Here is a 24,289-nt window from a genome sequence, read left to right on the forward strand (position 1 = left end):
AGAAAATTGAGAGATGCATAAAAACCATCTATCATTATTGACATAATTATTTGTACCTTGGGTGATATCTATAAGGAGATAATATATCATATGTTTATGTCAGCAACATAGATTTAGGTTGTTAGTTCTTCTTTAGGATTACTGTGGTGCCTATTGGCTATACCCAATAATTATTTTTCTGACTTCCGAGTTTCAGTTTAGAGGCTTGTAGGATCATTAATGGGGACAGCCTCCGTGGAGCAGGGACACCGAAAAACGTCAGGGTGTCCTCCACTGATAGGTAGGTGTGACCACTAGGACAAGTATAGGGTCATTTAGAAGGCCAACTATTGTCTATACTAATTTGATATAAGTAGCATTTCTTGATAATTTTTTTGTATTTGGGAGTGTATTGGTGGATGTTTTTGGATGTTTTTATTGTGAATCAATAAGTATATCTTTTTAATAATCTGTGATTTTTATATCTATGGATTTTGGCTAAGGGCCTTGATAAATTATTTATTGATGTATATAATAGGCTCAGCAATATAAACAAGATCCATAAGGTTCCAATGCATTTCTCCCACAATTTTGCAGGTTTAACATTGAACCATATAACATGTATTAGATATTGGGGATCCATATATTAGTAAAACATTAGGTCATATTAGTGCCAAGCTTTACATTATTAACTGAAACATGGTAACTTTGAGTGGTCTATTTTTGAATAGATACTAACAAATCCTCTGACTTTTAATGAGGTCAATTTGGTTTCCTCCTGATGGCCATATTATTATTGCAGGCTACATTACTCCCACTGACAAAAAGAAATCAGAAAGTAGTGCCGGAGTGAATGTTCATTTTCTGTTTTGTAATAGAACATTTAGTGTCTCTAATTGACTTACATTTAAGGAATGTTTGAAGCTATAGGAAGGAGCCTTCTCGTATCCCTCGCCATTCTCTTCTCTCTTTTTGCAGAACAGAACAGCCTTTTCATGCAGGAATAGATGCCTCTGCATTGGTTTAAATCTTGCCAGGTCCTTTACTTTGGAATGTCCTTTTTTATGTTCAGTCCAGACATTAAAGGACCCTTGCATTAACAGTTTGCCAAGATCATTCAAGTTCCCCTGAAAGGTAGAACGATTATATTAAAATGTTAATGTTAATAAAAACCAAATATATTCCCATCTCACTTGTTTATTTTCACCAGGTAAACCAATGTAACTGCACAAAATTTAGAAATAAACGTTTCTAACATGCAAAAACTAAACCCAAAAAAATTAGTGACCAATATAGCCACCTTTCTTTATGATGACACTCAACAGCCTACCATCCATAGATTCTGTCAGTTGCTTGATCTGTTTACGATCAACATTGCATGCAGCAGCCACCACAGCCTACCAGACACTGTTCCGGTGTACTGCTTTCCCTCCCTGTAGATCTCACATTTTACGAGGGACCACAGGTTCTCTATGGGGTTCAGATCAGGTGAACAAGGGGGCCATGTCATTATTTTTTCATCTTTTAGACCTTTCCTGTCCTGCCATGCTGTGGAGTAGTGGTATGCATGTGATGGAGCATTGTCCTGCATAAAAATCATGTTTTTCTTGAACGATACAGACTTCTTCCTGTATTACTGCTTGAAGAAATAGTCTTCCAGAAGCTGGCAGTAGGTCTGTGAGTTGAGCTTCACTCCCATCCTCAACCCGAAAAGGTCCCATAAGTTCATCTTTGATGATACCAGCCCATACCAGTACCCCACCTCCACCTTGCTGGCGTCTGAGTCGGAGTGGAGCGCTCTGCCCTTTAATGATCCATCCATCTGGCCCATCAAGAGTCACTCTCATTTCATCAGTCCATAAAACCTTTGACGAATCAGTCTTAAGATATTTCTTGGCCCAGTCTTGACATTTTATCTTATGTTTCTTGTTCAATTTGCCTAATAATTCTGCACACAGTGTACACGTTCACTTCTACAAGCAAATTAAGATATTGTTTGATAGATCAAAGGAGTTAGTAACAACTGTAATGACAGCTGAACTAATCAGTTTAATGTAGATGATAAATTAGCACTAGTAATAATAGCCACTTACTTCATATCCAGTGATCGCTATTTGGTGCATGGAGTCATTGACAGCTTTAAGAATGCCAAGAATAGAAGCCAGCGCTTCCTGCAGATCTTCAGCACCTTCACAGTTCTTACTGTACTTTAACATTTCCTAAGCAGAACACACATCCATTAAATTCTACATATTTCTAAAACGGATGCGTTGCTGAGTAACTGCTGTTGCTATAGCTCTAGAGCGTGTATTTCATTTATGCAAATAATTCCTGATAAATCCTTACAGGATTTTTTTCTCTCCAGAAATCTCCAGAACATATTTGTCTCTCTAGATCTCCCCTCCCCTATCCTCTGGCATCAACCTCCACCATCAGATCTTCTGCAGAGCAGTGGAGACTATGAAGATCTCTGCAGTACATGCAAAAAAAGGCTCCAGCAAAAGGCACCCACTGACTACAACACCTGTTATGTAATAACTCCCAACAGTTACTTTAAAGTGCTTGTCTCAACATCACTAATGGTTACAATACTAAAGGCCTTGTAAAAAGAAATTTGCAATTAAAATGTTACTTAAAAATTGTATCCATTCTTAAAACTGGAGGAATTTTTAATTTTTTGTTTAGTTCTGGTTGTCTTGGTTACCGGCCACTAAAACATGCACAGGAATTACAAGCAGTTTTTCATACAGCTTGGAAGCCTTGATCAGACCAGCGAAATTGGAGACGTGCAGAGATAACTAAACTAGCTGGATCGAACCAGCTAGCTTTATTATCCATGCGCTGTGCTGGTCAGAACTGTCAATTTTTAAGAGCGCATCATCCCCAGCAGACAGAAAGCCAAGTGGGGAAGTGCCTGTGAGAGGCGCTATTGCAGACTGCTGTTCCCCGCTCCGGTGACGTCACGTCAAGTGCCGCACACGTCACATCCCTGCGGCAGGCTGCAGTCTTCCTGACTCACTGAGCTGTGGGCGGTGTTTCACTGCTGTCACAGCACAGCGCGTCGCCTGCTTGCAGCGTTCTGCTTGTGAGGGAGGAGGGAGCAGATGGGCTGTGACGAGCAGTGAAACAACGCCCACAGCTCAGTGAGTCAGGAATACGGATGTGACGTGTGCGGCACTAGACGTGACGTCACCAGAGCGGGGAACAGCGGTCTGCAATAGCGCCTCTCACAGGCACTATTGCCAACACAAGGTATTTGAGAGAAACATTGTTTGTCAATGTAATATCGAACTAGAGAATAAAAAATATGGGTGAACCACCCCTTTAAGAACAATGGAGGAAAGGTACAATGCAGACATGTTAGGAGAGGTCACAGGTTCCATTTCAAGACGTTTTAGAAAGGACTGGGAATGGAGAATCGAACAATATAAAGTTAATGTTCATGTAATATATGCCCAGTGTATAGGCTGTTTTAGTGGCTCTGTGCTACATCTATGATGCTCATAGGGATATGTGGTGCCTTGTCTGGACCTCAATAATATGTACTCATGTTACGTAAGTTAGCATCTCCCTTATATGAAGTATAATGTACCTTTAAAAGCAATTGGTACTTTGTTATCCTCTGCACAGGTTTCAGTAGGTAGGAATCCAGGCTTAGTTTATGATCCAGTTTCTTTTGGCACTCCTATAAAATGCAGTATGTTATTGTAACTGACCCATTAAATGGAATCTGTCAACAGGATTTTGCTATGTAAGCAGAAGCCAGCATGCTATAAAGATAAACACAGAAAATTCAGGGCTGCCTGTATTGTCACAGACTGATCTCTTGTTTATTGACCATGTTTGTTTAAGCAGCAGGACACTTATCATTGCTCTGACTAGAAAGTCACGCACATGCCAGTCCAATACAGCCCCTTCTGTGATCGACACCTCCCTGTCAATGTACAATCTCTATTGAGATTGATGTGGGCAGGAGAGCTCTCTGGACTCTGCTGCATGACTAAATCTAAATATTCTGATTGTGTCAGAATGGCTGCACTCAATCATCTAAGTGATAGATCGTTGGATTCAGGATCTCTTTGCCTACATCATGCTGCTCTCAGATGATGCAGCAAAAACCTGCTGACAGATTCCCTTTAAATGCTGCTTAGAATTATGACATTGCTTTTCAGTTACCTGAAAGAAAGCAGCATCAGAGCATTGGCGCCACAGACTCTCAGATCGGGGCTTGTTCTGGCAGTACTTCTCATATATCTGGAAATCTTCCATCTGGGTTTTAGAAAATATGCACAGGAATTAAATTGTAGAACAATTTATACCCAGATACAAAAATAAGTGACATTTTCAATCCCTGTTATAGCTTTCACCATATATTAATGTATTGTTCCCTAAATAATTGAATTAATTTATAACAATTACTTAATGACATTTCCAAATTTGATAATTATTTAATGATATTTTCCGCTTTGGTAATGCAGCATATGAATATTGGTCTCACAATAGGTTTTCCTCCTGGCTAGATTTAGGCCACGTGCACACGCTGAGTATTTGGGGAGTTTTTTACCTCAGTATTTGTAGCCACACTAGGAGTGGATAATAAATACAGAAGTGGTGACGTGTTTCTATTATACTCTTCCTCTGATTCGTGTAATATATTGGCTTACAAATACGGAGGTAAAAAACTTACCAATACTCAACATGTGTACGTGGCCTTATAGTTCAGCACCTTTTAATAAATGGACTATATTTTGGCTCCATACAAAAAAAAGTGTTTGAATGGTGTCAAATGCATACAAAATTTACACTAACGGTTTATCGGATTAAACACAGTTGTATGTTACTAACATTAGAAATAATTACCCGTTACTTACACATTATACACAATGCTAAATATAGATGTTTGATATTCACTGTAAAATCTGTTTCTTGTTAGTCTTCATTGGCGGACACAGAACCATGGGATAGTTTGCTGCCACCTGGAGGCTGACACTAGAATTACATAGAATTAAAAAATTGGCTACTCCTCACCAGCTACCTTGCCTGGTAGCCACTGGCCACCTCAGTTTTGTGAGAAAGCAGTATAATAGTAACAAGTGCAGGATGGGTCAGGGGGCAGGTACTGTCATATCCTGACTCACACATCTGCAAGATAGAAGGAGCAAGAAAGGGAGAAAATGCAGAAAACCGGTGCACACAGAGAGAAAAGAGCATCTTCGGGGCTCAAAAGAGCCAGTTCCAAAATGGTATCATCAACATGGCAGTGGAGAGTGGATCGGATAACAACTGCAGTGACGCTAACTGCCGCACGACTCCCTCCCTCGGCCCCAGAATCTTCCCACCAGAATGTCACAGAGAGCAACGACGCACCAGACAGCAAACGGCACTCCGCAACCGCCCCACTCAACCCAGAGTTGATAAACAGAGACAAACAAATGGGGGACACAACAGGGTAATACCTGTCCTGAAGACAGGCTGTCCTCTGCTCTGTGCACATGCACGCTATGAAGGGCGAGCAGGTAGGTGACAGCTGAATCAACAATGTCCCATTCACCACTCTGTGCTACTTGGTACACCTCTCCACAGCTGCAAATCTGGAGAAAATCAAAGAAATGCTAAGGCACCGAGAAACTCCTCTCCGTTAATAAATCTTTATTTGTCCCAGCATACAGAAGAAAAAATGCAATAACCACGTTTCAGCCAACAGAGGGCCTTTTTCTGGCTTGAAAAAGGAGTTTCTCAGTAACTTGGATTTTCTAGGTAGGTAACAGTTGGCGTATGGACTTCCACTACATACCTGCCCTCTTCGTCAAGTAGCTTAGTCCGCCAAACCGACGCGAAGGGATATATACTGAATACTACAGACTATATTCTCCATTGCTAAATGGGTGAAATAGAGAGCACAGTTACACTCTGTAACCACGAAAGATATGTGAAAAACAGAAACAAAAAATGTTAACATCTAATCTTGTGCCAAACAACAAGGTTGGGGATGCACAGCAATAAATAATATTTGATTAATAATGTGAGGGTGCATGAGCTCAAAAGGGGATTAATGAAAAACGAAGAAACAGGTTTGGGCTAAGAAATGCACTACACTCACTAATATACTTAAATTTTCATACAAGTTTATTTTGACAACTTTAAGTTCTAGCACCTGCGCAATTACAACTTCCGGACGCCTGAAGGCTCCATGCTGACTACAGCACACCGGTATCCTATTTAGATATTGTTTTAAATGTATATAAGTATATGTTTGTGTGTCACACCTCAGTGTTCTCCTTATTTCCCTGATGAAGCTTGTCTTTACAAGCGACACGCGTTGGGTGGGGATTTACTAACTTCCACATCATGTCAGCACTTTTCTTTGCATTATGATGAGATGTCTTTGTCCGTTTGGTTGTGGCAGCATGGGTATCAGATACTGGTTGTATACTGAATACTTTTGGGTGATATTTGCTATGAATTATAATTACCTATCGGATCCCAGTGACAGATTATTTCCAGCCTTGATGTCTTTTTTGAGGGCTTTTATATGTGGATAATCTTCATGACTGTTTATGCCTGGTGTAGATATTGTATCCACTGTTTATTTATTGCTCCATACGGACTTTGCTCATGACAACCTTATTCTATTTATGCTGAATTTATGATGGATGGCACTTTGTTTTAAATATGTTTTTATCTTTTTGTCTAAATAAACTTGTATGAAAATTTAAGTATATTAGTGAGTGTAGTGCATTTCTTAGCCCAAACCTGTTTCTTCGTTTTTCAACATCTAATCTTGTATCAATGATAGGTCTGAGACATACCTTACCCCTAAAGCTGGTGTCACACTAAACGACAGCGACAACGACGTCGCTGTTACGTCACCATTTTCGGTGACGTAACAGCGACCTTGTAAGTCGCTGTTATGATCGCTGCTTAGCTGTCAAACACAGCAGAAGCAGCGATCATAAGGTCGCTGTGCTACATGTTCAGAGAGCAGGGAGCCGCGCTTAGCGCTGGCTCCTTGCTCTCCTGCAGCACACATCGGGTTAATTAACCCGATGTGTGCTGCAGCTACATGTCACAGTTCAGAGAGCAGGGAGCCGCGCTTAGCGCTGGCTCATTGCTCTCCTGCAGCACACATCGGGTTAATTAACCCGATGTGTGCTGCAGCTACATGTCACAGTGCAGAGAGCAGGGAGCCGCGCGCACTGCTTAGCGCTGGCTCCTTGCTCTCCTTGCTACAGTATACATCGGGTTAATTACCCGATGCGTACTGCAGCCACATGTCACAGTGCAGGAGCCGGCACTGGCAGCAAGAGCGGAGGCTGGTAACCAGCGTAAACATCGGGTAACCAGGGAAAGGTCTTCCCTTGGTTACCCGATGTTTACGCTGGTTACAGCTTACCGCAGCTGCCAGTGCCGGCTCCTGATCGCTTCATTTCGTCGCTCTCTCGCTGTCACACACAGCGATGTGTGTGTCACAGCGGGAGAGTGACGACCAAAAAATGAAGCTGGACATTCAGCAACGACCGGCGACCTCACAGCAGGGGCCAGGTCGTTGCTGGATGTCACACACAGCGACAGCGACGGGACGTCGCTGCAACGTCACAGAAAATGGTGACGTAGCAGCGACGTCGTTGTCGTCGTCGTTATGTGTGACACCAGCTTTACTGACACTAGAGAAAACTGAAGAGGCCAATGGCTAGGAGGCAAAGCAGACTGCTGGGGAGGAGCCACTTTTTCTTTTTAAGTAATACTGGTGTCAGCGGACTATCCTATGGTTTTGTGTCCACTAATAAAGCGACCAAGAAAAATGTGCGTGTGATACATAATTTTTTTTTACATTCTCTCAGCAAGTGCAATAGTAAACTAATGATAATGAAACTAATACTACAATAGTAACACGCTTCTTATAATGTGCAACAGTATCACATACCCTTTCTAGAAAACATCTTCCTACTAGCTCAGGGTAGTCAATGTAGTTCTCCAACTCTCTCAAGAATATTCTACAAGAACATACGGCAAAATATTAAAAGTAGATAAAATACTGTGTAAAACTTTTACATTTTTACATAATAAAAGCAAAATATAACCAAGGGGAAAAAACCCCTGAAATTCACCAAATATTTTAGCTTTATCTAGTTCATTCCTTTTTGTGACTCTGAGATGTCTCTTTTTTTCCGGTAATTGTCCGTACAATTCATTGTCTCACTCATTTGAAATGTCTGGAATGATCTGTTTCCATGAAGCTGACACTAAAGCTAGATTCTCATTTTCCAGGAACTCCCAACATTATTACCATGGAGGAAGCCCTACACCTACCATATATTTGCTCTATAGCTAACAACTCTTAATGTCTTCTAGGAAAACACTATTCTATGAGAAAGGCCCATTTTACTTTCTGCGGTATCTAAAAATGATATCCAGTTGCAAAAACATATATTTACATATGTTTGAAAATCTTTCATTGCCAAAGCTCCAGCAATATACCACTGTCAGTACTGTTGTGCGGCCCCGGCAGATCATTTTCTGGATTAAATAGAACTTGTCACCTGATTGAAGCTGCCCAAACCACAGGTAGCATTAATCAGAACCTGGATACTCCATTGAAGCCAGGTATATTTTTCTCTGACACGGTCAGGCATTTTAGAGGAAATATACTTTAAAGATCTTAAAAAGACCACTCCAGTGGTTTTATTTTACTGCTGGAGTGGTGTGTCTCATCTAAATTCCTTGACCCCTATCTTATACTCACCAGCTGCTGTCTTCACCTCCTATCAGTGCTGCTCAGGTCGGTCTTCTTCAGTCTGAGACCTACCAGATTGCGCCAGTGTTTCATGGAGCGAATCGGTGATAACTCTTCAATGCAAGTCTATGAAAGCCTCGTTGTGGCTCTCAGAGACTTGCACTGAGAGCTTGTGATGCAACTTATGACTTCTGGCCAACCAGAAGTTGCCATCACAAGATGGTACAGCTTGACAGGAGCGGCATAGGTAAAAGATGCAGTTTGAGCAGCAAAAAAAATCAGGTGACTGGCTTCCTTTATTATGGACAAAGAAGAAAGCTTCCTCCCCCTCCATGTGTTTGTGATGTGTACAGGTAGGCTGGTTGCCTGGCATATTTCAAAAGCTAAGCTAGCCCACTTTGTCACAGACTACATATCCACATCACTGGTCCATTGCCAACACAGGGAGTTAACCTTTCTCAGGGGGTTCAACTGAAGCCGGAGGTAGAGATGCCTGGACCTGTAACCGCTGCTGATAGTGGGTTTTAGCTAGACATCTGTCAATAATAGTATATTAGCAAGTTGTATATAGTTCTGTTTTAAAGGCAATCTATCAGCAGGTTTTTGCTATGTAGTCTGAGAGCATTATGATGTAGGGACAGAGACTGATTAAAGGCGAAGTAGCACTTTTTTTACTGGATGCAGCAGTAATGATAGACTTAGGGGCACTTTGCACACGACGACATCGTAAGCCGATGCTTGCGATGCCGAGCGCGATGGTACCCGCCCCCGTCGCAGCAGCGATATCTTGTGATAGCAGCCGTAACGAACATCATCGCTACGGCAGCTTCACATGCACTCACCTGCCCTGCGACGTCGCTCTGGCCGGCGACCCGCCTCCTTATTAAGGGGGCGGGTCGTGCGGCGTCATAGCGACGTCACACGGCAGGCGGCCAATAGAAGCGGAGGGGCGGAGATGAGCGGGACGTAAACATCCCGCCCACCTCTGTCCTTCCACATAGCCGGCGTGAGCTGCAGGACGCAGGTAGGAGATGTTCCTCGCTCCTGCGGCTTCATACACAGCGATGTGTGCTGCCGCAGGAGCGAGGAACAACATCGTACCTGTCGCAGTCGCGTAATTATGGAATTCCCAGACACTACACCGATGATACGATTACGACGATTTTGCGCTCGTTAATCGTATCATCTAGGATTTACACCCAAGATGTCGAGTGCGACGCCGGAAGTGCGTCACTTTCGACATGACCCCTCCGACATCGCACCTGCTATGTCGTAGTGTGCAAAGTGCCCCTTACAGTTTTTTTCAGCTGCAGATCAAGCAGAGCTAACAATGCTGAGCTCGGCCAACACCACTGATTGACAGCTTTCTGTGTTGTATAGCATCAGACAGCTGCTAATCAGTGGTGCGGGCAGGGTTGGACCAAGAGTTACTAAGGTAGCTTGATCTGTAATAATAATTTCCTGCTGATAAAACACTGGATTCTATTGAAACAGCAGAACACAGGTTAGTAAATGATACATTGCTGGGAATCCGGGTCTCTTCCTCTATATCATGGTGCTCTCATATTACATAGCAAAAACCTGGTAACATCTAAACGTATTTTTTTCTAGCTGGACAACCATATTAAGTGTTAACTGCTTTTATATCGTCTAACAATTGGATATATCTTGTTAGAGTGATTGAACACACAATAAATCTGTGATATATACATTGGCAGTAGACGTTCAGTGAGTGAGTATGGAAAACTCGACCAGATCACTATGGCCATCTTCTAGGATGAAGAAAACATGCAACAGAGGTGAACATAGTTAAATAAAGAAGAATCTAGCTTGTGGTGCTTAATGGCCAAACCCTAATGCACATGAATTGTTGTGTGTTACATTTTTCAGTAAAACAAGTACCGTAATTCACCGAATGACTGTACGACAATACACAAAGAGCAATCCTCTGAATATACAGTAAATGGTGCATACCATTCCATATGATTTTTCATTTTGTTAGGAAATATTTAATAAGTCCTTCTGATATTTCAATCAGGTGCTTCTTTGACAGTTTTTTACAATAATTCTAAATTTCTAAAATTGTACCACAGAATGCAATAGTTCTTAAAGGGAACCTGTCACCAGGTTTTCCCCATATAAAGTGCGGCCAGCATCTTTTAGCTCTCTGTTACAGAATTCTAGAATGCTGTTTATATGTCCACAAGTCGCACTGCGTAAAGCAAAAAAAGACCTTTTATTATACTCGTCTATGCAGTGGTCCAGTTTGATGGGCTTCATTAGTCTTGACCCAACACTGTTCGCCTTCCCTGCTAACTGTGGATGATGCATCCTACGTGATCCACACAGTGTACCCCAAAGCGCTCCTGCGCAGGTGCACGTCTCTCTGCAGATAGCAAAGTAATGTAGTGCGCTCTTTGGCTTGTCCGAGCGAATCCACACTACAGTATTGTGTTCTGCCATCGGTAGGGCATAGAGACGTGCGCCTGCATAGGAGCGCGAAATAGGACACTGTGTGGATGACATAGGATACTTAATTTACATGACGCAAGAAGGAGGCTGGCGATCACAAGATGAATGGACTACAAATATCACAAAACTTTTTTACGTTATGCATAGCGGCTTGGGAACATATATATACTGAATTCTACAACGGTGCAACAGAGGGCTGACATTTGCTGGCCATACTTTATGTGGAGACATCCTGGTGACAGGTTCACAACTTTAGCCTCATTTCTATTTATCCTGACATCTGGCTTTTTTTCACTTGACTATGATACAAAAACAACAGAGGGAAGCTAATGTAGTAATGGATTGCATAGTTTTCCATTGGATTGTTCCCATTGATACAATGCATCCATCGTCCCAGATTACTTTTAGAGATAAATGAGAAAACACTACAGGTTCACAATTTTGCATTAGTTATTAGGGATGATCGAATACCTCAAATATTCGGCTTCGCGAATATCCGACCAATAGGTCACTGCTAAGCGAATATTCGATGTGCAATGCATGTCTATGGGAAGCCCGAATAATTCTGAATAGTTGTTATTCGGGTTTCCCATAGACTTACATTGTACATCGAATATTCGCAAATAGTTGAAAAGTGGCGACCTATTCGGCAAATATTTGCGAAGCCGAATATTTGAGGTATTCGATCATCCCTACTAGTTATGTCTGGCTCAGGCTTTAATAAACTGAAGAGACGCAGTTGATATATGCAAACTCAGTCTCTTGTCTATTAGGTTAAGTGTACAGCACAGTATATATATTTTTTTTACAGTACCATTTTTTTTTATCAGAAAGCTTATTCTGCTGTGCTTTCCTATACAGTGAAATAAACAGTATGCTGAGTGAAAGGCAACGTGAAAGTACAGTATAAGCTGGAAAACACTAAGCTAAGTGCAGTGGACAATTGGCCTAATTAGGTTGAATTAGTAATTTGTCATTGGAAATGCTATAAAATTCATTCCTCTTGCCCTTAATATAAAAGCGTGAAAAGTCTACCTGTTATGAAAATGGTAGATTTCTTCCATATTTCCAAACAACACATCCTTTTTATTGAGGAGAACTGGAGAGAGGAGATGCATTACTAAGGGATTCTCCATTTCAGCAGCATAACCCTACAGACGACATAAGCCAAACATTGGTTACACTAAATCATAAGTGTACATGATCACTGTCAGTATGAAATCCAAAGATTAATCCATGGCTATAGGAGAACTGCTCAGATGTGAGCTGCAGGTAACCACTACATAGACTTAAAGGGTGGAACAAAAAGACAATTATGAGCAGAAATTGCTCAGCAATAATAAATATTTTTATTTTATAGAGTAGTCAAAGTGCACAGTACATGAAGTATTTAGAATATACTACATAAGATATAAAAAGAGGACAAGGGGATCAGGCAGCTAGACAAAACCTGCAATTAAAGTGCAGAACAGCTACAAAAGTAATGGGATTAATATGTGCATGATCTTATCCCAAAGCAGGATGTATCCTGTTTATCAAAAAATGGAGATGGTAATAAGATAAAGAGTATTGTACCACAAAAAATGTCCAACAAATTTCAAACATGTGGGGGGAGGGTACTGCACACAAGTTTTAATATAGGGGTTGGAACTGATTTGATATCAAAAATATTACTGGCTAGGAAAATCCAAATACCACTGATATATGTATGAATAATCCACCTCAAAAAATAATAATGAATGGGTAGAAAAAAGGTGCAATATAAACAACCCATGTATAACAAAGTGGGACAAGGAATGACCTATCAGAAAGCTGGTAAACAATGAATCAGCAGTGTGGATAAAAAAAAGAGCTGCAGAGGAGAACCCGTTATAGGAGAAAATTCACAGTAAATATAACGTGAAGCCCAAGAGCTGGGAAGCACAAATTGCAAAGAGGTTAATGAAACATTACCATTGTATAGAGCAGTGGGGAAAACCCCTGACGTACGTTTCGTGGCTTATGGCCGTGGAGCCAGTCGCTTCATCAAAGGGGAAGGTGAGAAGCGATGCACACTTCCCGCCGCGCACCTTTTAAGTCAGTCCGCCTGCCACATTAGGCTAGGATGAACATGTTAATCCCATTACTTTTGTAGCTGTGTTGCACTTTAATTGCAGGTTTTGTCTAGCTGCGTGATCCCCTTGTCGTCTTTTTATATCTTATGTACTGTATTCTAAATACCTCACCTCATGCACTGTGCACTTTGACTACCGTATAAAATAAAAATATTTATTATTGCTCAGCAATTTCTTCTCATGGGTCTCTTTTTGTTCCACATTGCTATTATGAGCTGCTGCTGACCGGGTGGGCTCCTCCCACCTTGGTCTTCAATCTTTATTATCCTTATGGAATTGAAGTTATAGACTTAAAGGGGTTGTCCACAATTTGGACAGCCTCTTCTCAATCACCATGTTTGTCACCCGTGAAATAACAAGACTTAAGATCTGTCCGCACGTTGCGTTTTGGTTGTGTTTTCAACTGCACTGTGTCAATGACAACATGCATGCATTTTGCCTCCCTAGCAAGGTCTATGAGAAATCAAAATTTCCATACGCATGTTGCATTTTTTAGGCAGTGTTTTGTTTGACAAATATTTGTCAATATCTTTGCCTAAGAAAAAGCAGCATGTCACTTCATTGCGTTTTGTGAACATTTTCCACCCATTGACCTCTCAATCCAAAAACGGACTGTCTACAACATGGCCAACACGCATTGAAAATGGAAGGTAAACGAGGTCAAAACACATGCGTTTTGATCTCGTTCTTTTTTTCAAATGCAGTGGTTGCATTTGTCAAAAGTATGCAGTTTAGTTGTGAAGCCAGAACGCAGACGTGCAGACATAGCCTTATACTCACCTCCGATGCCATTCCAGCAGTGCCGGCACCGCTCCTGGGGCTCACGTGAAGTTGTTACATCATGCAAGCCCTGTACCCAATCATTGCTAGCTTTATTCTCCCCACCTTCAGATGTATCAACTATCAAGAGGAAGTGAGAGGCCAGCCGTAGCTCTGACTTCCTTTTGACATTCAATTCACCCAAAGGAGGGGACAGTGAAGTCAGCCAGAATCTGGATGAGAAAAAAACTGTGCATCTGCTCCAACTCATTGACTAACATTGGTCCCAGTGCAATGCGAGATTTTCTAGAGATGTTTCCCGGTGACAATAATGCTGATTGAGAAGAGGTTGTCCGACTAGTGGACAACCCCTTTAATAAATATAATTTTTCAATAAAGGGCTAGACCTTTATATCATTCCAAAATGGAGCACAAAATAGATCAAATGTTTTTGGAAAAGTTAATGGACAAACATTTTTTTTTTATTTTTATTTACAATTTATTAAATCTTAAACTAGTAATAGTTATTTTTTTTCCCATTTTATTGATTTTTAGGTATAGCCACACATTTATAGGAATTTCTTACTCCAGTTCCACAGTCAGAGTTCAAAAACATACAAGTTGGTTAATACATTTGTCAAGAAATACAGAATTAGCAGTCAGTGCGATCTGAGGTTTATGAACTGTACTGAGGCAAAGATGGACAGTAATACGGTATACTCTTGGTAACTAATGAATATAGAGAGCTCCAATAAAACATCTATTATGAAATGGCATACCTCGAGCACAGACAGGAGCTCATCCACATACATTCTTTCAGTCTCTATGAGTTCATTCATAACGTGCCTAGAAACAAAAAAAAAAAAGGTACATGATCTTATGTTTGAAACGTTTACAAAGTATAAACTCTAAAACCGCTACAAAGTCCAGTGCCATTTCAAAGGTGAGGTCGGTCAGATTCTGGAGATGTTTTTAAGATGCAGGTGACATGAGCGAGTGAGTAATTGGATATAAGGAATAAAGGAAAGTTCTGTGTCAAACATGAAACAAAGACAGCAAGCATGCTGATTGAGTTATGATTCAACCATGCAAGGAAATTGCAAAAATATCGAGCATAGGTTGGCTAGTATGAGGGGCTGCTGATAAGTCTGTCTTTACCCAGAAGAAAACGAGACAAGATGATGAAACTTTACATTTATTCTACATATTCTCTACTGATGTCAAAACACTTCTTACATCGGTATTCCAAGTTCTGTAAGCCTAGCAAAAAGAAGGATTTCGGTTGTGCCTCAAACCAGGGATCCATAGCAGCCATGGCATAAGAAATTGTGTGAAATTTGGTACCCTTGAGGTGTTTCTTCAGGTTTGGAAACAGATGATAGTTGGAGGGAGCTGGATCTGGTGAATAAGGTGGGTGTTCAACCAGATGGAAGCCTAGCTCTGCCAGTTTTGCCGTGGTCACTTGTGCAGTGTGAGCAGAGGCATCTTGCAGGAACAAGATTCCTTTGTACAGCTTGCCGCGCCTTTTGGCCTTCACAGCTTCTTTATATTGGTCCAAAAATTAAATGTAATACCTTGCATTGATGGTGTAACCATTTTGAAGGTAGTCCACTAGGAGCACGCCCTCTTTATCCCAGAACACAGACACCATCACCTTAGTGACTGATTTTTGCACCCTGAACTTCATTGGACGAGAAGAACCACTGTGCCTCCACTCTTTTGACTAACCTTGTTTTCAGGGTCATACAAATAATTCCAGGTCTCATCCATAGTGACCACTCAATACAGGAAGTTCTTATCAGTCCAGAAACGCTGACAAATGGACCGGGAAGTTTTCACTTGCTGCTTCTCTGATCTGTTGTCAAACATTTATGGACCCACTTTGCAGATAGCTTCCTCATGTCCAAATATTCATGGATAATGACACAAACACGTTCACGGGAAATCCCCATGATGTCTGCTATTGCTTTAGCTGAAATTCGTGGATTCTCCAGCATGAGGTTGTGCACAGTATCGATGATTTCTGGAACAACCACCACTCTTGGTCGTCCAGGACGTTCCTCATCATTGGTGCTGAAGTGGTCCGTTTAAAATTTGGCAACCCATTTCTTAACTGTGGAATATGAAGGGCATTGATCCCCCAATGTCTGAGACTTATCACCATGAATATCCTTTGCGGACTTCCCTTGCAGAAACAAGAATTTTATCACTCCTCTGCTCTCATTTGCTGTGAATATCGTATTGAACTTGTGTAAAACACTGTTGCCATAAGCAACAAACACAACATTTTGAAAACATATATTAGACACATAAGGCTTTCATGTGATGTAATATTTGTTACCATAGAAACAAAAAAAGATCACACAAAGACTTATCAGCAGCCCCTAGTAGAAGAAGAAAACATGAGAAATTAACTTATAGAGAGATTCTGATTCAGAAAGGGGGAGGACATGATGTTATCTGTATAGATGGTACTGGAATTCAAATTTACTGATGGTTTGCCCAATAGAAGCAGTGCATAGAGAGAAGAGGAGGGAACCTAGGACTGAAGCTTGAAGAACCCAGACAGTAAGGGGAAGAAGAGAGGAAGATCTGGCAAAGGATACAGTGAATGAGCAGTCACATTTAGGAGGAGAACCAAGAGAGAGCAGTTTGTTTGAAGACAATAGAGAGGAGTAAAGAGAGGAGGAGCGAGTGATCCATAATGTCAAATGATGCAGAGAGATCCAGGAGAATAAGCAGGGAGTTATAAGTAGGAAGTACCTTCTCAGCACTGCTAAATTTTCTTCATCGTCCATCATAGAAGAACTTCTAACTTGACCATCAACTTCACTCTACATGAAAAATACATCACAGTTCATTAACGTTATGTAAAAAAAAAGTCTCATAAGCCTAAATATAGGAAGTCTATTCGTTGTTTATGGAGGCATTACAACATTAGACCACTAATCAACGCACCTTGGCTCTGCGATAATTCATTCTTCTTTGACGAACGTTTTCTGCACTACCTCTGTGCTCAGAGGCCCTCTGGAGATCTAGAGGTAGAAGACAAATCTCAGGTTAATTATTTTATGTGATACACTACAGTATAGGGGTTTTTTTTACATGTGTTAAAAACAAGACAGTGGAAAAATAATTAAAACAAATTATTTGTTATTTGAAGATCAATCTATAAATCGCAGACTGATGAAAGGAAGGCATGTTTCCACTAATTTTTAGAATTTACCTGGAGAAGAACTAGGGGACTTTGTATAAGCTTCAGGCCTAGGAGCTACAGGCTGCACTGGCCGCGTTTGTTTAGTGGCCAGCTTACGTAAGCTTCCTTTCCGCTTCTCAAACATCTCTTGCATACCTTGTTGCTTTTGAAAAACCTTTTGAACATGTTCCTGTTGTGTAAAATACATATAATTATTGTATAATTCTAGCATATACAATTTGGAATTTAAAAAAAAATAAAGAAATAAAATATGAAATAGTGAAGACGCACCTGTAGTTCCAGAGTGAGAATCTCTTCATACTGTGTAAGAACACTAGGCAAATCTTTGATAGAATTTTCTGTTCCACTCTCAAAGAATTTTTCAATCTCTTGCAGTGCAGATTCTGCTCCATCCTGGGACTGGAACTTATCCACAGGTTGTGAAGCCAGCAAGTATATGACCTCATCACACCATTGCATGGTCTGAAAAGTGTAGGAAAAATCATCAGAAAACACCATAAGGACGTCAATACTCAATGGTCCCTAATTCCTTAAGACTGGCATTTGGACAATGCTTCATTTATTGTATAATGACCCAGATGCAGATGATTTTGATTGTTTACTAACCTTTTCTAGACGCCTATGAAGTTCTAGAGACTTGTGAAGCACTTCTCGCCTTTCCTGGATATGACTACTGATGTCACCACATAGATGACGAAGCTCATTACACTTTGGGAGGATGGAGTCCACAGCATAGTGGTTACTAAGGATAAGATCGTCACCCTCTCTTGCTAAGATCTGTGCAGTCTGTATCGTTTCCTATGGAGAAAAGTTGTAATGGAATGTTATGACAATAATAACTAAGACTGTTTAAAATATAAACTGAAGAAAAACCATGTATGCAATATTGCAATCTTTAGAAAACTGAGGTTTTCTAAATATGGTGGCAAAAAAAAATCTGAGCTCATGCAAACAGCAGGATTCTGCCAATACAAACTCAATATGCTATCTTAACAGCGCCAACAAGCTCCGTATGTATGGAATATATATCCTCCAGAGTCAATACACCAAGAAAACAGGAAGTGATAGAAGAAGGGTCTTAATTCTGCGCCAAGGACTCAATGGATCCAGGAAGAGATTAATGCTTCTTTAATAACATGCACAAGTCTACACGTTTCTGGAGACTCAGCTCCCTTCATCAGGACATTGGCAAGAGAACATCAAATCTTGAGACCCTTCTTCTATCACTCTCTGTTATCAGCCAACTTTGGGACTGCTGCCTGGACCTGGATCTTATATATGCCTGTATAGTGGTTGTGACTGGCACAACCATTATAGGTGAGTGTGTTTTTATTACATATCTTCCTCCCTTTTTGGGGTAAGACCCTATTGCGCTTTTCTTTCCACAGTTTCTCATCAATGCACCAAGAAAAGAATAACTTAGTATATGGAGATTATTCGGGCCATATGGACTCCATTAGTCTTCATATATTTTTGTTTGAAATCGGACGCGGGCCAAGTTCACAACATGAGTTTATCTAGAAAGCATGAACAATTTTTTTTTCTCATTTGTCATCCATAAAAGGGCAGCATGGTGTCTCAGTGGTTAGCACTGTACGGTGGCTCAGTGGTTAGCATTGCAGCCTTGCAGCGCTGAGGCCCTGAGTTCAAATCCCACAAAGAACAATATCTGCAAGGAGTTTCTATGTTTTTCCCGTGTTTGCGTGGTTTTCCTTCAGGTACTCCAGTTTCCTCCAAAACTCCAAAGACTGAAGGGTACTTTATACGCTGCGATATCGGTATCGATATCGCTAGCGAGCGTACCCGCCCCCGTCGGTTGCGCGACACAGGCAAATCGCTGCCCGTCGCGCACAACATCGCTTACACCCGTCACACAGACTTACCTTCCCTGCGACGTCGCTCTTGTCGGCGAACCGCCTCCTTTCTAAGGGGGCGGTTCGTGCGGCGTCACAGCGACGTCACACGGCAGCCGTCCAATAGAAGCGGAGGGGCGGAGATGAGCGGGCAGAAGATCCCGCCCACCTCCTTCCTTCTTTTCCAGTGGACGCAGGTAGGAGATGTTCGTCGTTCCTGCGGTGTCACACGTAGCGATGTGTAGTGCCGCAGGAACGACAAACAACATCGTAGCTGCAGCAACGATATTAAGGAAAGGAGCGACGTGTCAACGATCAACGATTTTTGACGTCTTTACGATCGTTGCTCCTTGGTGTCACACGCTGCGATGTCACTAACGGCGCCGGATGTGTGTAACTAACGACGAGACCCTGACTGTATATCGTTAGCAATGTCGCAGTGTGTAAAGCACCCTTTAGGCTATGTCCGCATGCTGCATTTTATGGTGACCACTAAATTGCACCAAACATTCACCCTGTGACCGAAAAAACGCATCCTGTGGCAAAAAAACGCATCAAAAGCGCATGCGTTTTTGGTGAGTTTTTTGACCATGCATTTTGATGCATTATTTTTAGCACCAATGGATAAAAAAAACAGGGAAAAAACACAAAAAAAAATTGACATGCTGCATTTTTGTGGTCACCACAAAATGCAGCCCCAAAAAAAGGCACTGTGCACACAGCAAAACTGAAATCTCATAGACTTTGCTGGGGAAGGAAAAACATGCAGTTTGTGGTGACTAAAAGGTCTCCTTAAACTGCACCAAAAAAAGCATCAAAAGCTGCAGCGTGTGCATGGGGCCCTACTGATAGGGAACTTAGATTGTGAGCTCCAATGGGGACAGTGTTGCTGATGTATGTAAAGCGCTATGAATATAATGGCACTATAAAAGTGAATAAATATCATTATATAAAATCCATATAGAATCCATTTTCATACTGCAGCAGATTAAATACAATTTCCTACATTAAAGAACTGCAATGTATATGTAACAAAATCGGATTTAATACGGAGGCTCCTTATGCACCCATTGACCTAAATGAGAGTCTCATCCGACAAACGGAAAAATCTAGTGCAAGGTGCAGGTTTTCGTGTGCTGTTGGTCTTATCACGGACAGCACTCAGCATGAAAATACACTTGTGTGAACTTGGCCGCATAAAAAATAAACAGAGGGCTCATGCACTGCTATAGAGCTGCAATATGAATTTGTGTATAATAAATACCAATGTAAATGCACTTACCTGGGCCTTTTCTTCAAAAGTGCAGAGATCCTTCAGTATGTGTTCCACATGGGATGAACTGTTCCCTATATCTTTAAATGTTGATAACCTTTCATTAAAACTGTCCAGGGTTGCTTTGATCTAAGTTGAAAAAGATAAGAAAATATTCAGAGATACAGAAATACTATCAGAGAAATGCACAAATATAATAAGGGATATTTAGAAAGCTAAAGGCGCGATAAGTATGGCACAATTTTCACTAAACTATTGTCTTTTATACTTATGGACCTGATTCATAATTGCATTTTCCCATTTTGCCTCTCTATTAGTGGAAGTTCATTTGCAACAAATTCAACATGGAATTTGCACCTTTTTTTAAACTTGTCTTTTGCTGTTTAGTTAATTTTCTGATTATGTCAATGGGGTTTACTAGATGTTTAGATTAATTCATCAAATATGACTGTTTAAATTGTCAAAAACAATTTGTGCAAATATACTCGAGTTCTAACCTGAAGTGATTTTTTTCACAACCTAATTTTTTGTGCACATTTTGTGATTTTTTTTTATTGAACAAACATGTGATTTATTGCTCTCACAAGCATGATTTTCTATACTCACTTGTCTCCAGCACTGTTGTCTTCTGCCCTCCTGTCTCTTGCTTCTGGGTCTGCTCATTATGCTCATGAATAATCACTGCACCGCGGACCCAGAAGCAACAGCACTGCCGGAGACAGCAATGCTGGGGACATGTAAGTATACCAGCTCATGCTGTCTGTGTGCTATGTGGATGTCACATGGATAGCACATGGACAGCACACACTAAGCACACACACACACGGACATATGCACCTACACCACGGGCCGTGCAAAATAGACGTTTTGCACGAACGTGTGAAAGCGGCTTTAACATGTGTCATTGTCGCACCAAAATTTGTACCAAATTGTGGAGTATATTTGTGGCACAAAGTGAGTGTAAACTTAAACTATATTATTCAGAAAATATGCCAAATTTATCAGGTGATAAACATAGTGACTTATAGGACTATTTAGTATAAGAATATGTCCCAAAGTTTCTAGCATGGAATTAAAGAAAAGCAAAAAAAAAACACATCAGAGATCAGGTAACCAAATAAATGTTCCTGCCACGGTCATTTGGCTTTGATGGACAGTAATAAGGGTTACATGATGTTAATAAAATGACTTAATTATGGCCCCCAGCTATATAGAGAAGTTGGCTTTCCAATTATCTACCTCACCTCGCGAAACTTTGCCTCAAAATGGCGCAGTTGTAAGCACTGTTCAAGCTTTTGTTGATGCTTTGTCCAAAACTCATCAAACGCTGCTTCTGTTTCATTTAGTTGCATAATAAGCCTGCAAAAAGAAGAAGATAAAAAGATAAGTGTGGCACAAACATAATAATCGCAAATGTTTGGAAAGTCATTTGCAACTTCATAACTAGGGTCTTCTTCCGTGGATTGGGGGCTTTTGGGGCTCCTCCAGGCACCAATATCTGGGAGAAGATGCAACTACTATAGCCCCTACGTTAAAACTAATCAGATAATAAGGTGGGTTTATCAAAACCCTCTAATAGACATACTGTGTCTATTGTCTAGTAACTAATCAAGGGGCCCTTTCAATTTACCAAGGCAGTTCAAGAAATTAAAGCAGAACTCATTAGCTACTATGGGCAACCAAACCATTTTCTGATAGCCAGTTGTGATAATTGAGCCTCAGTGGTTTATAAAATGTTCCTTTAATCTGAATTTGCAAGACAGTAGAAGTTGCTCCTCTTCTGGTTTAGTACATGGCGAAAATATGAGGAACTCTATTACACCAATACAAATAAGGGCTTAAATAGATTGTCAAGGATTAGAAAAATATGGCATAGCATCTTACATACTTCAATGAGACTGGAATTTAACCTCACACAACTTACGGACAGGCAGCAGAATTGCACTATTTGTGGACGAAATATACAATTTTACTTGGAAAAATTAGACCTAATTATACCATTTATTCTGAACAAAAATAGGTGGGTGAGACTACAGACTATCAATGTGAAAACACATAACCATTATATTATATAATTATAACACAACATTATATACTTCAATGTCTATCAGCGACATCAGTAACACAAGAACATCCAGTTATAGCTCAGATATAAATATTGATTTCTTGGCATTGTAAATATTGAGTTTAAATAATTACATTTTGTAAATATGTTTATGCAAACGGAGGCAGAAATTATGCTGTAACAAATACAACATGATAATGTGTATACTGAATGAGTGTACACAATATAGTGAATTATCCCACCTCTCTACTGTTGTTTGGTTATCTTGCTGGTCCTGGTTCATTCTGTATTCTGGGTCCTCTCGAACAGGCTGCCTGATCCGTTCATAGATATCATATCCCTGCCTCAATGCCAGTTCCAAATCATCCTGTATTAAGTAAACATGACAGGATTAGTACAAATTATATTAATCTACAGCTCAGTTCACACTTAAACTGGCCATGGATATTATATGGCTGTCGGCTGCACAATGCTTCAGTCAATGGTTTGGCTGACAGCCATCTTAGGCCCGTTTCACACATCCGGCATTTCGCCGGATTGCCGGATCCGGCACACTCCAGCACAGTGTTAATACTGTACAATTGGATCACGGCAAGCTCCGGTCACATGCTCCGGTCACATGACAGCATGTGACCGGAAGTTGCCGCAATGCCATTGTACTGTATTACACTGTACTAGAGTGTGCCGGATCCAGCAATCTGGCGAAATGCCGGATGTGTGAAACGGGCCTTAGCTGACCCTCCTAAACACAGGAGAGCTCGCTTGGCCAATTGCTCCAATGTTCTCGATGAGAAAGCCACCAATCGACATGTCGTCTGGCAGCTTATTCAGGGGAAAAAATGAAATCAGAAGTCCAAAATTGGATATGCACAATCAACAGCTCTCTGTACCATCAGTCAGCTGGCACCCCCAAACACGATAGACCAGTAACCAAACCTGTAAATATCAACGGATTCAACCAACATTATTGTAGTGTGTAGGGGGCCTTTATACCATTGCTCTATGCTGAGCCCTAATTCTGAGTTTTTGTTGAAATCCCAAAAAACTGAATAAAGCCATGAATGAAGCCCGTAGAGTCAATTTGTGTAGTTTCCGTCCTGGCAATATTCGTCTTTTTCAGGTGTGCACAAAAACGTTGTTAACGTGCCATGTCTGAAGGAGATTAATACTGCCAGGACAGAGGCCAGACATTGTCCATAGTGACTCCATCTACATCATTCAAGTGAGTAACTCTATTGGGGCTCTGTTGGGGTTCACATTAGAATATAATTTTGTGGGGATTTTTATGTATGGAAACCCTAATCTAGTACTTGGCATGGAGCACTGCTTAAGTGTGAACCTAGCCTAAGTGGACTGTAGTATGGAGTTAAAAATATATTCATTAACAATGAATAAAAGGTATAAAATCTTGTGGCCATAGAAACATGTACATTAAAGGTTCAGTGCTGACCCAAGGAGAGTTGAAGTTAATTCTACGGCTTGCAAAAACATGGCATCACTTTCTTTTATTACTTGTCCATAGTGTTATGATTCAGGGACCGAGGAGGATCAAAAAATGCGGAAACCCAAAAAGTAACCAGAGTGGCTGGAACCTTAATGGACTGCAGACCTAATCCTGACACACAAATAGAAGTAGCCGTGGGACGAGCCTACGATGACCTAGTCGTCTCGACACAGCCGGAGAACTAAATATTCTTACAGATAGAAATATAAGAAAAGCTAATCTGCCTCGGAGTAATCCCCCAAAGATATAGATAGCCCCCCACATGTAAAGACTACGGTGATATAGGAAGACACAATACAAGGCTAGAAAACAGATTCAG

At 40.9% G+C, this 24,289-nt stretch overlaps 1 protein-coding gene across 7 annotated transcripts in view; it reads right to left on the minus strand.

Moving 5' to 3' along the window:
- The window catches only part of MCF2L (MCF.2 cell line derived transforming sequence like), a 305,257-nt gene that overhangs the window by 39,286 nt on the left and 241,682 nt on the right, over window positions 1–24,289 (minus strand). For all 7 annotated transcript variants that reach the window (XM_075336651.1, XM_075336649.1, XM_075336647.1 and 4 more), the window contains 15 exons: window positions 22,709–22,833; window positions 21,646–21,760; window positions 20,411–20,530; window positions 17,882–18,073; window positions 17,546–17,737; window positions 17,285–17,444; window positions 17,017–17,093; window positions 16,822–16,892; window positions 14,838–14,904; window positions 12,221–12,336; window positions 7,904–7,973; window positions 4,156–4,248; window positions 3,572–3,664; window positions 2,073–2,198; window positions 885–1,106 (listed from right to left, as the gene is read on the minus strand). In XM_075336651.1, the coding sequence (XP_075192766.1) occupies window positions 885–1,106; window positions 2,073–2,198; window positions 3,572–3,664; window positions 4,156–4,248; window positions 7,904–7,973; window positions 12,221–12,336; window positions 14,838–14,904; window positions 16,822–16,892; window positions 17,017–17,093; window positions 17,285–17,444; window positions 17,546–17,737; window positions 17,882–18,073; window positions 20,411–20,530; window positions 21,646–21,760; window positions 22,709–22,833 (1,839 nt within the window). The remainder of the gene's footprint in view (window positions 1–884; window positions 1,107–2,072; window positions 2,199–3,571; window positions 3,665–4,155; window positions 4,249–7,903; window positions 7,974–12,220; window positions 12,337–14,837; window positions 14,905–16,821; window positions 16,893–17,016; window positions 17,094–17,284; window positions 17,445–17,545; window positions 17,738–17,881; window positions 18,074–20,410; window positions 20,531–21,645; window positions 21,761–22,708; window positions 22,834–24,289) is intronic.

The sequence above is a fragment of the Anomaloglossus baeobatrachus genome, chromosome 2 (genome assembly GCF_048569485.1).
Source record: "Anomaloglossus baeobatrachus isolate aAnoBae1 chromosome 2, aAnoBae1.hap1, whole genome shotgun sequence".
NCBI classification, from domain to species: Eukaryota; Metazoa; Chordata; class Amphibia; order Anura; family Aromobatidae; genus Anomaloglossus; species Anomaloglossus baeobatrachus.